This window comes from Branchiostoma floridae, chromosome 1 (genome assembly GCF_000003815.2).
Source record: "Branchiostoma floridae strain S238N-H82 chromosome 1, Bfl_VNyyK, whole genome shotgun sequence".
NCBI lineage: Eukaryota > Metazoa > Chordata > Leptocardii > Amphioxiformes > Branchiostomatidae > Branchiostoma > Branchiostoma floridae.
In genome coordinates, this window is record NC_049979.1 from 17,751,292 (window position 1) to 17,766,538 (window position 15,247).

The 15,247-nt window shown below is 37.5% G+C and overlaps 1 protein-coding gene across 5 annotated transcripts in view; it reads right to left on the bottom strand.

Annotated features, from left to right (window-relative positions):
• The window catches only part of LOC118414535 (sodium/calcium exchanger 3-like), a 49,407-nt gene that overhangs the window by 14,992 nt on the left and 19,168 nt on the right, over positions 1–15,247 (bottom strand). For all 5 annotated transcript variants that reach the window (XM_035818656.1, XM_035818647.1, XM_035818636.1 and 2 more), the window contains exons 3-4: positions 4,780–4,883; positions 3,199–3,350 (exon numbers count right to left, since the gene is read on the bottom strand). In XM_035818656.1, the coding sequence (XP_035674549.1) occupies positions 3,199–3,350; positions 4,780–4,883 (256 nt within the window). The remainder of the gene's footprint in view (positions 1–3,198; positions 3,351–4,779; positions 4,884–15,247) is intronic.

Here is a 15,247-nt window from a genome sequence, read left to right on the forward strand (position 1 = left end):
GTAGAAAAGAACTTTTTAGTACGGAAAAAATCATTCTGACTGATGAACAGCAAGGAAAAGTTATAATGGTACATTTAGTAGTTTATTGTCGTTACTGCATTGTACATTGGTCAGGGGTGGCTATGGCTACATTCAGGTACTCAAAGTGCATACTTGCACACTCACAATCAGATAGAATAGTGATTTTGTACATGTTTTTAACATATCTATAATTATACATTATTTATAATTTTTCAGCTTTTTGGACAAGTTATAACATCAGACGGGTGTGGTCCCTGAATCTTGACGTGCCCTATATCTTGATATGCTCTGTAGTTAGGACCTTGGAAAAATATTTACATCCTTTTGTTTTGTTACTAATAGTTTAGAAGTTTGGAAACCCCATGAGTACATTCTCTTTGTGACATCTCATTCTGATTTGGAGGAACCTTGTCACAGCTTTTTACCTATGTATTAAGAGATTTGCATAATAAGAATGATGCCAGAAGTGTAACCTGAAACCTCAGAAGGAAACATTTGTAATGTTCTGCATAATATTGTCTGAAGTTATTTGCCTATTTTACTTGATACAGTAACTACAAAATGTGCAGAATTCTCCAGAATCTCCAGCCTTTAATGTTTCTGTGGGCAGTACTCCACAAAACTGTCAATTACTGCACAACCCCTTGAGTGGTGAGTGGTAACACCAGCCTATCTGTCATGTTGGTAGTTTAGACGCTCTTGTAGCCTACAGCTCTGCTATCATCACAATGACGTGAGTGGGAGTTTCTACAGTCAGGAACCAATCAGCAGATCACAGCCACAGCCTTCTGTTGTGAACCGATAAGGGAACTTCATGGTAACAGGAATAAACATGATGGGCACTTGAATAGGTGGCACCTCCGTCACAGTGGTAAAATACTGCACCAGAGATCAAACTACAAGCAACTGGTACAAGATCATTTCCCAATTAGGTCAACTCGCATGTTTTTCTTTGAATACCAATTACGTTTCACCCCACTTCTAAGTCAAAGATTTGCTGAAATCTGCATCCCACTAGGATTACCAAGATAAGTTTGTCTAGTATCGAGAAATGTTGGACCTACACAAAATTGTTACTCTTATATACCTCATAGAAATAATGTTCTGTTGAAAATTGCAAGAATACTCAGTTTGGAAGAATTGTAAAGCAGTTTGTTATTATGATGCTGATTGATGTTAACATGTGAATCACTTCCAACAACATCAAAACATGCATGTTACTTTCCAACATACTACACAACTGTTTGGCGCAAATTTGACTCTGTGCCAGGGTGACATCATCACCTAAGCTAGAAATGCTGAAGTACTGTACTCAGCCTGTTTACACAACTGCTTCCTGACTTTTACATCATTGTGTAGTATCAGCCATGTATGACCCTCAAAGTCTAGGTCTGTGCATGGTTGTGATCATAACTGTATGAATGAAACAACAGCAAGCACCTGTATCCACGGGTAATGCTGTTGACCTGAAAGGAATGTTTTTCTTGGTACTCGTAGATTTACCTTTGTAGGTACAATTGCTTGTACCATTTTCCATTCAGCTACTTACATTAGGGATTTTGAGAACTGCTCCAACATGTGACAAATGATCAGGTACAAACGACCTGATAAGGTACAATGCACACCTTTGTGATTCTCACCTATTTGCATTGACACTAAAATATTTGCATTTCTTTCTTTAAACAATAAGGTGTTTGTTTTTTCTGTTATAGGTGGACAATAAGACCAATAATTCAAACCTAATGCATTCCTGTCTAAAATGAGAATACTCACTAATTCTAATTTTGACAGGAAGCAATCTGTCAAGGGAAATATTTGACAGGAGTAAGACAGTTATACAAATGTATGTTTTCTGTGTAGAGCTAAGAAAATACTATGTCGTGGTGTCCTGGTGAGTCAATATTCAATCGTCTTTTAAGTACAAATCTTGATGCAAAGAAAGCTTATCTCATAATTTTCCTCAAATATCTTAAGCTGAAATAGCCTGGCATGTTTCCAATTCGTTTAGCACCCCCTGCATCAATCATATGTAACCACCTTTGTCCTGTTACATAACTAACCTTTCAAGTTCACCCCATTTCTTTAAGCCCATAGATGCAAGACTTTGAAGTTGAATGGAAAGAACATAAGGCATTTGCACAGTTTTATAAACTCTACTCAGACATACAATCATGTACTTCTCAAGTCCATGTTGTAAATGTATGGATATTGTGATGAATATAGAATACAACACGGTGTATTCCCTATCACCCGAGGTATCAGCCCAACCGCGGGTCGGATCGCCCGACGGCGATCCGACCCGCAGGAGGGCTGGGACCGAGGTTGATACGGAATACACCGTGTTGTATTTTATTTATGTCATACCCACCTAAGAAAGCCCCTGTTTTGATGCGAAATACGCCAGAAGTTGAACAAATTTGGTGCCCTCGAACAAAAAGTGTTGCAACAGTAATGTTCCAACGTCTGAATCAGGTATTCGAACATTCGATGGAGCCGCACTCAGCCCGCTCGAAACAGTTCGATTTATTCGAATGGAGCCTGTGTGATACGCCTTTCGACCGGTCTGATACGGAAGTTATGGCCCGGTCCGGAACACCCGTATCGAACGTTTTGACATAATGTTTAGTACTGTAAATGTATTTAAGTTCGCGGGGATTTAATTTCGCGGTAGCGGGAAAAGGGACTTTTCGCGGTGGATTTAAGTTCGCGGTAACACTATAGACTGCAATCTAATATCATGATAGAATAATATTCGCGGTGGTTTTAAATTCGCGGTGAAGTGGTCACCGCGAAAACCGCGAACATTAATCCACCGCGAACATTTCTGCATTTACAGTATGCAGCAGATGAGGATACTGAGGGATGTGTGAGATGAAATAGTGCTGCAGATAGGAAGTGTGATGGATGTGTATTTCAACGCGACAGCTAACTTGCTGTTACTTACACATAGCTGTGATGCTAGTATCTACAATTTCATAACACCATAAAATGATTTACAATTATTATATTTTTGTCTTTACAATTCCTCTAATACCACTGCTCTACAACAGCTTATATACATGGATTATAGCATTCCGTATTTGTGAGTATGGAAAGGAATACATGAAAATTTCCATCAGACATCTTCAGAAAGATGCCATGTGGAAAGTTTCATCATACAATCATCACAGAACTGACCTTGAACTCATAGCTCTCGATGATCTTGAGCTCGACCTTCTTGTGCTCGCCCAGTTGTGGCCTACCCAGCCATTTGATGCGCTCCTCTTCGGTCATCTCCTCCACTGGCTTGGTTGGTTCCTGTACTTCTTCCTCTTCATCCTCTCCTCCTTCTGTCAATACAACATGTGTACATCCTTAATCTCTCCAAGGAGGTAGTATAGAGAGACTCTTCCAACTAACTCACAAACTTAACAAAAGAGTCTTCAACTGTCTTTAACCTGTGTAGCCATGATTTCTATTGGTAAAGATTAAAAAACCTTCGTTAGGGACTTTCACTTTCCCTTAACACAGTTAAGCATAATGGAGCTTACAAAAAGAGATCAAATTCTGATTTCAAATTCAAATTCTAGTTGCCAAATGAATAAACTCTTTTTTTTTGTTAAAATGGGAAGTGGATACAAAGTAATCTGCTTCTATCAAGGGAACAGAGGAATGAAAATGGATGATAATGCTATCTAACAACAGTATTAGGGAAAAGTTAGAAGGCCTAGAAATTCTTGACAACTCTATCCCTACAGTTGATGGAATTTCCCTATCCAGGCTACCTTTATAGTTTTTACTACTCTATTCTGTTGACCAGAACAATAGGCACTGTGTTGGCCTTGGTGCTGAAATACTGTCCATTGAAAACAAGAAAGGCATTTATATATATAATTACTTGTGTTATCAAAATTTCATTACAATTTACATGACTTGAATATCAAACAGCGTGTTGGGTGAAAGATAATAAACAGGAAAAGAAAGACTTGTTGATATACTTGATATATCAATTAATCTATTTAACCTTGCACAGATAAATTATGTGTTTTGTAAGGATTTCATTAGGATAATGACAACAAAGGGCACCCCTAGGTCTTGTGCTCCAATCTAGAGACCAGCTGGAGGAACTTTGGCATTATATGATTGTGGCACAGGACTCCAAGGGCTGCATCATCGCTTTTCCCCTTTACATACCTACATCTAGGCTCTTAAGGTCTTTATGCCAGTTAATATACAAAGAAGATGTCACAGCAATATTTGTTTCAGCACTATGCAAAGGTTATTTCCAAAAGTTCATTCATTATATTGCCTGAGCAAATCTATGTCAATTTCACCAAGCAAATCTTGGCCTTTTTACATGTACTTTTCTATACTACAGCTATAGGGATATGAAAAATATTGCCTTACTGTGCATTAAGCCAACTGTATGGGAGATTTACTATCACAAATGCAGTGCTCAGGGATCCAAGTTTCCAGTTAAAAGTTACACCTCACAATGGGAATCAGCAAAAGTGTACAATTTCATTAGCCTTAGTCACTGCTTATGGCGATGTGGTCCACAAATGGCTTTATGCTTCGAAGCCTTCTTTTTCAATTTTATTGTTCTTCATGCATCTGTATATTCATCAAAACAACTTTTGCCCTAAGATTTCCATTGCTTCCATTGACATGAACCTAAGTAAACACTGCGCTAAATACTGGCTTGTAAAGTAGTATAACAGTGCTAGATATCAGTTTTAGATTCCAGACAAAATTGTTGGACTACAAAAACATCCTTACCTTCTCCTTCTGCCTTGACCTTGTAGGGCTCACCAAGCTCAACAAAGAAGTTCTCATCCTTCTCATATTCTTCATCATCAATGATGATGATGTCAATTTCTTTTCTGCATGGAAAACAGAAAACAATGTAAAAATAACATTTTGTGGACTGCAGAAATTGCAGCCATTTTATAAAAATTACCATAAAAAGAAACATAAGCAATTGCTTCATACATGTACCTGTCCTAAATATTGTAATGTATGGCATGGGCATGATGACTGCATAAGGATGATCATTACTATACTTAAAAGGCATTAGATTTACCAGCCTATTAATGGTACTTTGATTGTCATACCCAGTTGCATCAAATTAGATTTCAAGGCACATAAAACTACAATGAAAATGTTAATGCATGCTTGCCAAACATCACACCCACATATATCTTATACCACCAATACCGAAACTTTTAATGCCTACTAGCTCTAGCCAGCTATGACATGGCCCACAGGGCATAGATCAATCAAATGACTCATAACAAAAGAACTATCATATCAGGTAAAAACATGATAAGAATACTATGTGCCGAGCGTGTGCTTTGGTACATTTAAATATGTATTTGTATCTTTTTTTACCAGAGTATCTTATGAATTAAAGGTGCCGTCTTCAACCATTATAGACAAATGATTTATGTCTTATAAGGCTTTGCTAGACCTGACATTTAAGTACCAATGCTGCAGGTGGTAGGCAAAAGCTTCACAACTCATCTCAAATGGCATCAACCCCAGCAACACTTTAGTGTCTTATTCAGTGTTAGATATTCACAACGTGCAGGAAAGCCATTACAGATTTCCAGTTGCATCCCAAATGACAATTATGCAGGGTAGCATTAAATCTCTGCTAGCTTATATAGAGAGGTCCACAAATCGACTCTTGTCAAACCAGGGAAACACCGAGTGTCTCCTGTAGGTCATATGGGAGCATAATTCAATGTTACATTGTCTAGACATGATCAACCTGAAAAGGAGACTAAAGCAAGAACTACTATCAGAAATTAGGTTCTGGTAGAAATATAGCATAAAGAAAAACTAGAAGGGAGCGTTCTGTGCACATGCCATGATAATGACACTACTAATGCAGTGCACCAGGGCATAAAATTGAGGGAAGCTGGGAGGGTCTACCCTATGATGCCAACTGAGGCACAGCGTGACAGTATAATCTCAAGAGGCCCTGAGGGTCTTCCTGTTCATCCCTTACCCCATTTTTAAAGCAATCTTTGGCCAATTTGACCTCTCTGAGCTGATTGGTTCATCAGATCAGTAAAACCTGACCTCCTCTGTGCTGCTGCTGCAGATTTACATCCCCATTCCGTGGGTTTTGCTGTGGTGTGCAACATTTAGGTCAGAAATGCCCCAAACCCATAAATATTTGGGACCCGCATACAGGCATCATGTATGTGAAACCCATAAATACTTACAAGCTTAGCAGGACATGGTGAGCTTCAATTGCTTCAATAACTCTTTTATAATGTTGGAATCAAGTGCATGAATAACAGTATGACAGCTCAGTTCCATATTCTGTTTAAATACTGTAATACTTCCATACTCTGTTTAAAAGAAGGTTCAAGATATTAAGGTTCCAATCCTCACATCAGGTTGTAGATGGATGTACAAGCAAAACATTGAAGTTTTTTTGTGCTTACTTCATTAAGAAACTTTTAACATACTTATACTACATAATGCTGATGCAATTAAATCATTAGACGTAGCTATTCTTATTGTAGATTTTTTTTTTTACTTTCAACACAAAGGAGACTTAATGTGTTCACTGCCCAAGGATTATTAACATTCATGACACGTATTTCCCAATCAGTTTTTTTCACAATCGATTTTGTCCAGATAGGATTTCTGCTTGCCGACTCTCTGTAGTCTGGTGGCCAATGGCTCTGCCCAGCCCCTAGGGATGGGACCAGTGTCATGGGTGGAAGGAAGCTACATAAAACAACCCTAGATTAACCTGATGACCCCTACAAACTAGGATTGATGAACTTTGGTACAAGAGTTGAAGTAACTATTTCATAGGTCCTTATAAATTCTAACCACAGAATCTACTGATACTGCACATTTAAGGTATGGATGACATCTTGCACTGACAGAGGTACTCAAGTATCAAAGGCTTCTCAATGTGGTTCATGTATGTACATGTATACTGTTCAGTTCAACGCTAGCTAGAATAATCAGGAATAAGTCCATATTTTTGTCTTGTTGTCAGTAAGTTGTGTAAGCAGATACACCAGTTCTCTTGTAATGGTAGATGCAAATCGTAAAGTAGGATTAAAGAAATAGCCTTTTGCTGACCTAAGATTTGTAAGATGAAATAATTTTGTCATTAATACAGATAGCAACCAATAGAAATACTGTACAATGTATTATTGACCAATTGAGTAGATCAGTATTTGCAGAAAAAATGAAATGCTACATATTTGTTCTGATGCCTATTTAGGCAGCATGAAATAAATCTGTGACCAGGACATCCATGGTGCTGAAACAATAGCTGCTGATATGAGAAACTTCTCCAAACAACCACTGTCATACAAAACTCATCATCTACTGTTGTACTTTCAACTTTATCATTTCACAGTGAAAAGTAGCTAAGTCACTTGGTGCAACCGCATTATTTTTCCCATGGTATTCAAATAATTGCTGCTCATTATGCTACAGAAGTCAATAATTCTGTCTATGTGCAAATCAGAGAGATTAATGACTTATTCCTTTCCTGAATGTTGTCTTGTCTCTTTATGCATTATTTCATTTCATAGAATATATAAACTGCATTTTCTTGTACACACCAAAGGAATCTTTGTTGCCACAATATTTTTATGCTGTTGTAGAAAATCATTCTATAGTCTTGAATGATTCAAACCTTTACTGTGTATTTTTCTACAACATAGAGGAACTGGTACCACTACACCTGTCTATATGCATTGCTGAACTAAAACGTTTATCTAAAGAGAAGTATTATAAATAAAATGACACTGCAATTCAGTCAATGCAGTCTAATGATTTTGGATCGGGACAGAGCTCACTGACAAAAACTGCAATGTTTTGCCCTAAAAAAGACGTTAAAGCTTATTTCTCGATCTCTATAGGTACAATTGCTCACTAAATAACGAGTATATTCCTATATTCTAGTTTTATGGACTCTTTTCTACAATGAAATACTTTGAATTCATGAAAAAAAACAATGTTTTGTCAATTAATCACTTCCACCTATTTCAAGTATACTGAAATCAGCAAGGTTCTACTGACAGAGCTTGTTGTATTACATAATTAGAATATGGAAAGAAATCTTAATCTAAAGTAATGAATCAGGGGATTGTATCATGGCCCTGTCCTAATTAATTAAACAAACTGTCATTCACATTTCTTCTATCAAAACAATTTGGCACATTGGTACACAGAGTGCCAAGACAAGGAACAGGGAATTGGATTATGCTTCCATCCAGAAGAAAGGTGCTATTTTAAATGCAGCATTCATAGAACAAAAGTAATAATAAAAATGTAACTTTGTTATAGTAATGCTTGGGTAGATATTAGAATTGATTTTCTGTGCATTCCATTGATACCAATAGATTTTTGACTGGCCATGCACCTGCACCCCAGTTTGCTCCTGTCCCTCAATGAAAACATTTGAGCCTTTAAGAATTTGATCTGGTATATTGGGAATTTACAATGCCTTAAAGGCTTTATTGCTTAAGGAAGCTGTTACTGCATCACTGTAATATTTGTATAGAAGTTGAAGAGTCATAAAAAAAATTTAAGAAATATTGTATCCAAAGTCGTCTATAGGAAGAAGCAGCCCAGGTTCAGCTTTATATGTAATTTCATGGTTCATATAGTATGCATGAAGACGGCTACATGTGTGGACAGTAGGGATTGTCCCAGATGCTATCACCTTAGGTGGACAGAGTTACTATTATGTGATTTGCACATCAGAAAGTATCAGATGTTTTGCAGAGTATGTCAAAACAATCCTCCAATTATACCCTGCTGCATTTACGAAATAAAGTAGCACAGAAACACTCTCATCATTGTGTTTGAAACCTTTGTTATGAACCATATATCTAAAGGGAAGAAGAATGACATTTTTGTATCCACCCAGTTGCCTCCACCCTCACTAGATTAGCCTTGACATGCTGAAAAAAAAATCACATGCTGAAACTAGTCACAAGTTTTCATCATCAAAGTTGTAAAGAGCACCCTGTCTAACAATTTCTTTATGTATCAAAACAATACAGGGGGCAAGATATCAGAATTAGATCTTTAAAAAATCATTGCATGGTTAAAAACGTGTGCTGATAACACAGATTAATTCGTGACAGAAAAGAGTCGGGAATGCCCATATTATACTTTGTTGCATGGATAGCTGCAAGCTGCATGCATATGCATGCTCTCCTGTTAGACTCTTGATATACATATGTACCATTACACTCCTAACACTATTTCCCCATGTTTTCTTCACACTGGTTGTTATTTTTCAATGTGAATATATGACATGGGCTTCTGTTACTTCCTGCAGCCACCTGAACTATTAGTATTTCACCCCTACACACCACTCTTGCAGCCCAAGATATCATGGTAAATTGCATTAACACTGAATAACAAGCTTTTGACTGTGACCCTGAAGTGCATCTCATGCTCAACATCAGGCATCCCACATCACACTGTACCCACCCCTGTTACATTGCTGCTTAGATAAAGGCTTCCAACTAGAGCAAAGACAAATCAAGGGATCGGCCTTCTTCATTAGCTAATGAGATGTGAAAGGAAACATTGGAAAATCCAACTTGATTAGCAGTCTGCTAGCCTATTGCTTGTCTGTTCTATTGGTGAGATGAAGTAATGGGTCTCCTTCAATGATTGGAAGGTAAAAAGCATGGAGGAAGAGAATGTACAGGATTATATGACATTTTTCCATAGTCTGAATCAATTATGGTCAATTATGTAAGCATAGTTTGTCATGGCATAATTGTACCTGTGCTTAGAGCATAGCAGTATCCATACCAGAGGCCAAAACCAAAGTTTAGAGGTGTTTTATCCACTATTTTTTGTTACAAGAAGATCTACACTTAGAAGTCATAGTTACGCTGCTAACTACCCAGATGGGGCCCCTCCAGGCTATGAAGGCAGTTTGGTGTAACAGAAGAGGGTTACAGCCTGACATACATATTATAGTGATGAAGCAGCAGCATAAAAGGTGACAGAATGGTCTGTCCTGTGATGAAGAATGTCTCCATTGCTTCACCAGAAATGGTGTCCTGCCAACACTTTGTGACATCTATGGGAGAATTTTTACTGTTATGAGGCTCACGAAACTGTTGTAGAATATAAAAAAGTAATGTATTATAGATTGAAGAAGTCTGCATTGTGTGTCAAATGTGATTCATACACACTAGAATACAAACAAAATCTAGAGCATGTTTGTTGTAAGCCATTATGAATTTATGACAGCATTTCCCTGCAAATGACAGTATATGAGTTTCCATACAAGTAGCAAGCATTTATGCCCATGATTATCTTTGATTAAACTTCACCAAAATTGCTGGTATTTGCAAAGTAATAGTCTAATGATATTTGCTTTGTTCCCAATTATATTTCAAATTGATACAAACAACAATCTTACTTATTTTCTCAACATGCAAATGTAATCATCAAAGACAATGTTTTATTTTTAGAAAAGTTACATTAATTTTGTGCACAAATGTTGGACCCCTCATCTGTACCCCTCTGCATGTGATTACTTTCTAGATGTATCTGTCTCCGATGACATTGGCCCTTTTACTGGAGATAAAATAAAACAGCTTGATGGGATTTGGGATTCAAAAGTTCAAGGTTTTTGAGAATGGGGTATTTTCTGCAGAATAAGCCAATAGGTCAACTGCAATTTATTTCTCGTTCATAGCCTGCCTGCAAGAAAAGAAAAATGCTGCAGGGGAAATAGCATCAGCATTCGGCAAGCTGACATTCTTGGCATGAGAAGTAGTTGCCATAGCAAATTAACTTTCTATATAAGTGCATCAACACAGCGCTTGAGGCAGTAAAATATGATCTGATTTTATATTGATACAAAGTTGATACAAACTGTCTCTGCCTCTCTGTGCAAATTAGAACCCAAATTGATTAGTCTAGCATACCCCAGACACTTTAACATGATTGTCCTTTGAGGTAACCAAAAATAATCTTACTTATAATAATTTTTCAAGGCTTCATCCAATTCTTCCATGTCCAAGGATATTTTTTCCATATCTCTTCAATAATTAATACTGTCTGGTCTTTTCCTTAGCACTATTTACATGACTTTTGAAACGTGCTACCAGAACTTCCCACATTCATCTGAGGATGTATGAGCAGGCTTTCATAGATTCAGTTGATATAACTGTACCTAAGATAAAATCTACTGGTAAAGAGTCAGAGATCTGGATACAGAGAAGAAAAATATTGCCTCAGTCTACTCACAATGATCTAAAACATGGAGTATTAAGTCATTATGAGGTGAAATATCTATGATTTATGTATGTATTCTTAAAGCCTCTTTTGATAGACTCTTGCCAGTAATAAATTTTGATCCAGGTCTGAAATGCTCAACACAGTTTATGATCTGTTACTGATAGAGCGGCCACCCCCATATTGCCATGCTTTATACTTTTGCAATCTTCAAAGTTATAAGTGCATTGTAAATTCCCAGATAAGGTACAAAATGTAGTATACCTAAAACTGCGGGGCTGTATCTACTTTTTTGGCATTTTCTGCTCCCTACATTCATACATACACTGATTCATAAACTCAATCCATTTTTTCTTGAAGTAATGGTACTTGTTCAGAGTTGTTTTTCTATATGCTGACTTCAGGTTCAGAAGTGTGCTTATGAGTAAGTCCAGTCTACACTGTATCTCAGCTTAGCATCTGTTCCACAAAAATACTGACCATTAAAGGTTTTCCATAAATCTGTGGTGGTAACTACTAGTGCCTTTTAGCCCTGACAGGAGGATAGATGAACTTCAAGTAGTCTGGACTGTCCTATTGATGTTTCATATCCCTCCATCTATCTATTTGTTGCTTAGTACACTGTTACCTCATCACAGCAGAGCTTAGAATGAAATGGGTGTCATTATGTGAGAGCTGTACGGAACGGGAGGAAAATAGATACAAATTATCCGTGCTTCAAAACTTTCCTTTCTCCGTTAATTTGCTTCACACCAGTGTAACTGCGGAAAAATCGATAGGCTGATATTGCGATGAACATGGCAAGATTATATGTCAGTTTGAATGCCTTCATGTGGATTCTTAAAAGCCTGCCAAGTTTAGTTTCCTTGACCATCTATACTGAAGGCTAGGATAATACATGTATGTTATCCTAGCCAGGAAGGCATACTTACTTCATACATATATTTTAATATTTTAGTGCTCTTTCAAAGGTTTAGTTAAGTTTCTTTGTGACCTACTTCTTTCTGTGACTTAGGTCCTTTCCTAAATCTGATGAATGTTTTCTCCTTTCGGTTTATTTTATTTCACATTTTATAATATCTTTTTTTATCACCTATCCCACCTGACATCACTTTTACGCATGATATGTGGACAATCAGGGTTTTATAAAAATATGTGATAAAAGTGAAAAGGGGCCCTACAAGCTCCTTAACATACAGTGAAAGAAAGTAGTACACACAAATTAAGGCAAAAAGATTTGCATGCAGCTCTATTAAGATAGGTCATTGGGTTTGCACAAGTCAGACTTTGACTATAAAGCCTGATAAAACGTATGGTTAGATGAACTTACATCTATATATCTTTTTCTTGCAAAGGCAACCCAGGGGCCAGCATTCCAACCCACTATATTTGAATAGATCCCTAAACATTAGAGATTCTGAATAGATAAAGGCAGGTGCTGTGCAATCACCTAATTATAAGTCCATTGTTGGGGACAAAAGGTCCTGGGATACCAAGATGCCTTTTGGGCTTGTGTAGAAGATGTTGTGGTTTTCAATGCGAAGTATTGCCTCAGAGCACAATTGACTGATAATACCTGCTGGTGCACAGCCATATATCTCCAAGAGTGTTCACAAGGCTATGTTATTGCCTAGCAATGCTAATTTTATTCTTTCTTAGGTCTTTTAAAGGATGTTGCTGTGATATGAGCAAACCTTTGGAAACATCTCCGAACAGCTACATCAACAAAGGTGGCTGTGGCAACACCACCCTGCCCAGAAAGGTAAAGCATGCCAAACCAAAATATCAGGAGGGTACCCTGACAACTGGATCAACAACAAGTGTTCCTATTGATGGTGATTTCAGCTGAGAAGACCAGTTATGCACTATGATTTTATAATTGCTTTGACATTCCCAAGACCAGTGCACCACCCCAAGATGCAGCAAGGTTGTGAAGTTGCTACGTACATTGCCTATTTTTTACTAGAAGTGTTAAAACTTCCCCCAGGCTTTTAGAATAAGTTACCATTGAAACATGTTTAAATCCTCCTTCCCCTTGTGTAAAATGAACCTTCTCACAGCTGAGGGCTCATCTATAAATTAGATATGTATTGATTACAAAATCAATTCCAGTCAAGAGAAAGTTTATAGTCTGCAGACATGACTGGAATACTAATTATAAAATGTCCTCCATCCACACATGCACAAATCAGATATATATCATGGTTAAACAACTTTATGATCTAAATGTTGGGCTTTGTTTACAAGGCAGCGACCCAATGAATGGAAGAGAAGGACAATCACTATGGTCAAAATGTGCCACCCCAGCAGTATCAGGGTTTAAATTTATCTGGCTGAAACAGACCTGTCACTAGTGCTTGCCCTGCAGTGGACATGATGTTAAATTGGTTCTCTGAAACAGGTGCATAAACAACGTATGCAGAAAACTTACAGCTCCCTGCACATAGTGGGCTTTATATATCTAGATGTGCAATAACTGGCATAGCTGACACACTTGATATGACCGTACCATGTGGAAGGTGTTTTAAGAGTTTCAGAATTGCAAGCATGATGAAACTAAGCCAAACTAGTTTTGGCACATTCTCTGATCCTTGATGTTTAGTAAGGTACCGTAAAAACTTTATTTTCATATGCTTAAGTTAAACTGATTATACTCCAGACATGATATGATCTTTGATGAACAGTATAGGCTTACCAACCCTGTTATTAAATTTCAAACACAATTTCTCAGGAAAACACGAGACGATCAGTAAATCTGTGCCATAACTTCTGAGCTCTGTCTTCACGCATGCTTCTGACTTTTTGGATAGTACCATGTTTTATGTATCATATTAGATTGAATTAGATTGAAATGAGAAACTGAAGCTGATATACAGCTGGTATACAAGCTATCAGCAGTTTGCTTAATACTAAAATCGCCACATAAGTAACAGGCAAGATGTAACTTGTAAGGCCACACAAAGTAAATTACAGGCTTTAAAATACTTTTTATAGCCAGATTGCCTTGTGGGGAACCTCAGCCAATATAAAGCTAGGTCTTTAATGTCTTGAAAAGAAAGTGATTTGAAAAGGAGCTGAATTTGTATGCTTGATGGGAGAGTGTCCTGCATAAGTACTTCTAATGCAGTAATACATCTTGATATCCAACTCACATCTGTCTGTCCCATTTTGGCTTCTCGGCTGTAAAATTCTCCCAGATCAACTTAGTGGTTGCTCTCTAGAAGGGCAATCTACTCATAGAACCCAAGTTCACTTCACAAACGTGCATTGCTTACAGCATTTATAAGCTGCAAGAACATTAATGGCCTAATCCATGATATATTGCCGCTTCACCATGTGTATTATTCTGCGCTACCCGCTATTGAACAGTTAGCATGGCCACAGTGAACCACAAAATCTTTTGCCAATGACAGTGAAGAATTCAGTATCCTTTCATGGTGCCCTGGGAGCATCCTTCCTTCAAGCTTTTTACATTGCAAGTGATCTGAGATGAAAACATTTTCTTACCAGTTTGTCACATACTCTTTCACCGTACAATGGTTCAAAGGCAGCATGAGATCTTGCCTGTCTTCTAACATTGAAATTAAAAGCCAATGACTAATGGACAGTTGCGATATCGGCTGTACCGACCCAACCAGCTACAATCTGTAATTCCTGAGCAGACTTACATGGAAATATGCCAAATGAAAGGAATATTTTATTGGTCTTAGATGAAGGAGAGCATGGATCAATGAGCACCTCATCTAGCATTGTTCATGAGTTCCATACTGCTGACATGGCACATTAAACTTCGACAAAACTTTCTGATGCTCAAACTTGACTGTAGGTTTACAGTCACCTTTGAATCTAAGCAAGGCCTTTGATGGTTTGCATTGATTAATGGTTGAAAACGAGCTTATAGCAATGGTGATACAGGATTATGCATTATAAGTCTTTGGAAACTTCTACCCCTGCCTTGGCCTGCAGCCCAAAAACTAATTACTAATTG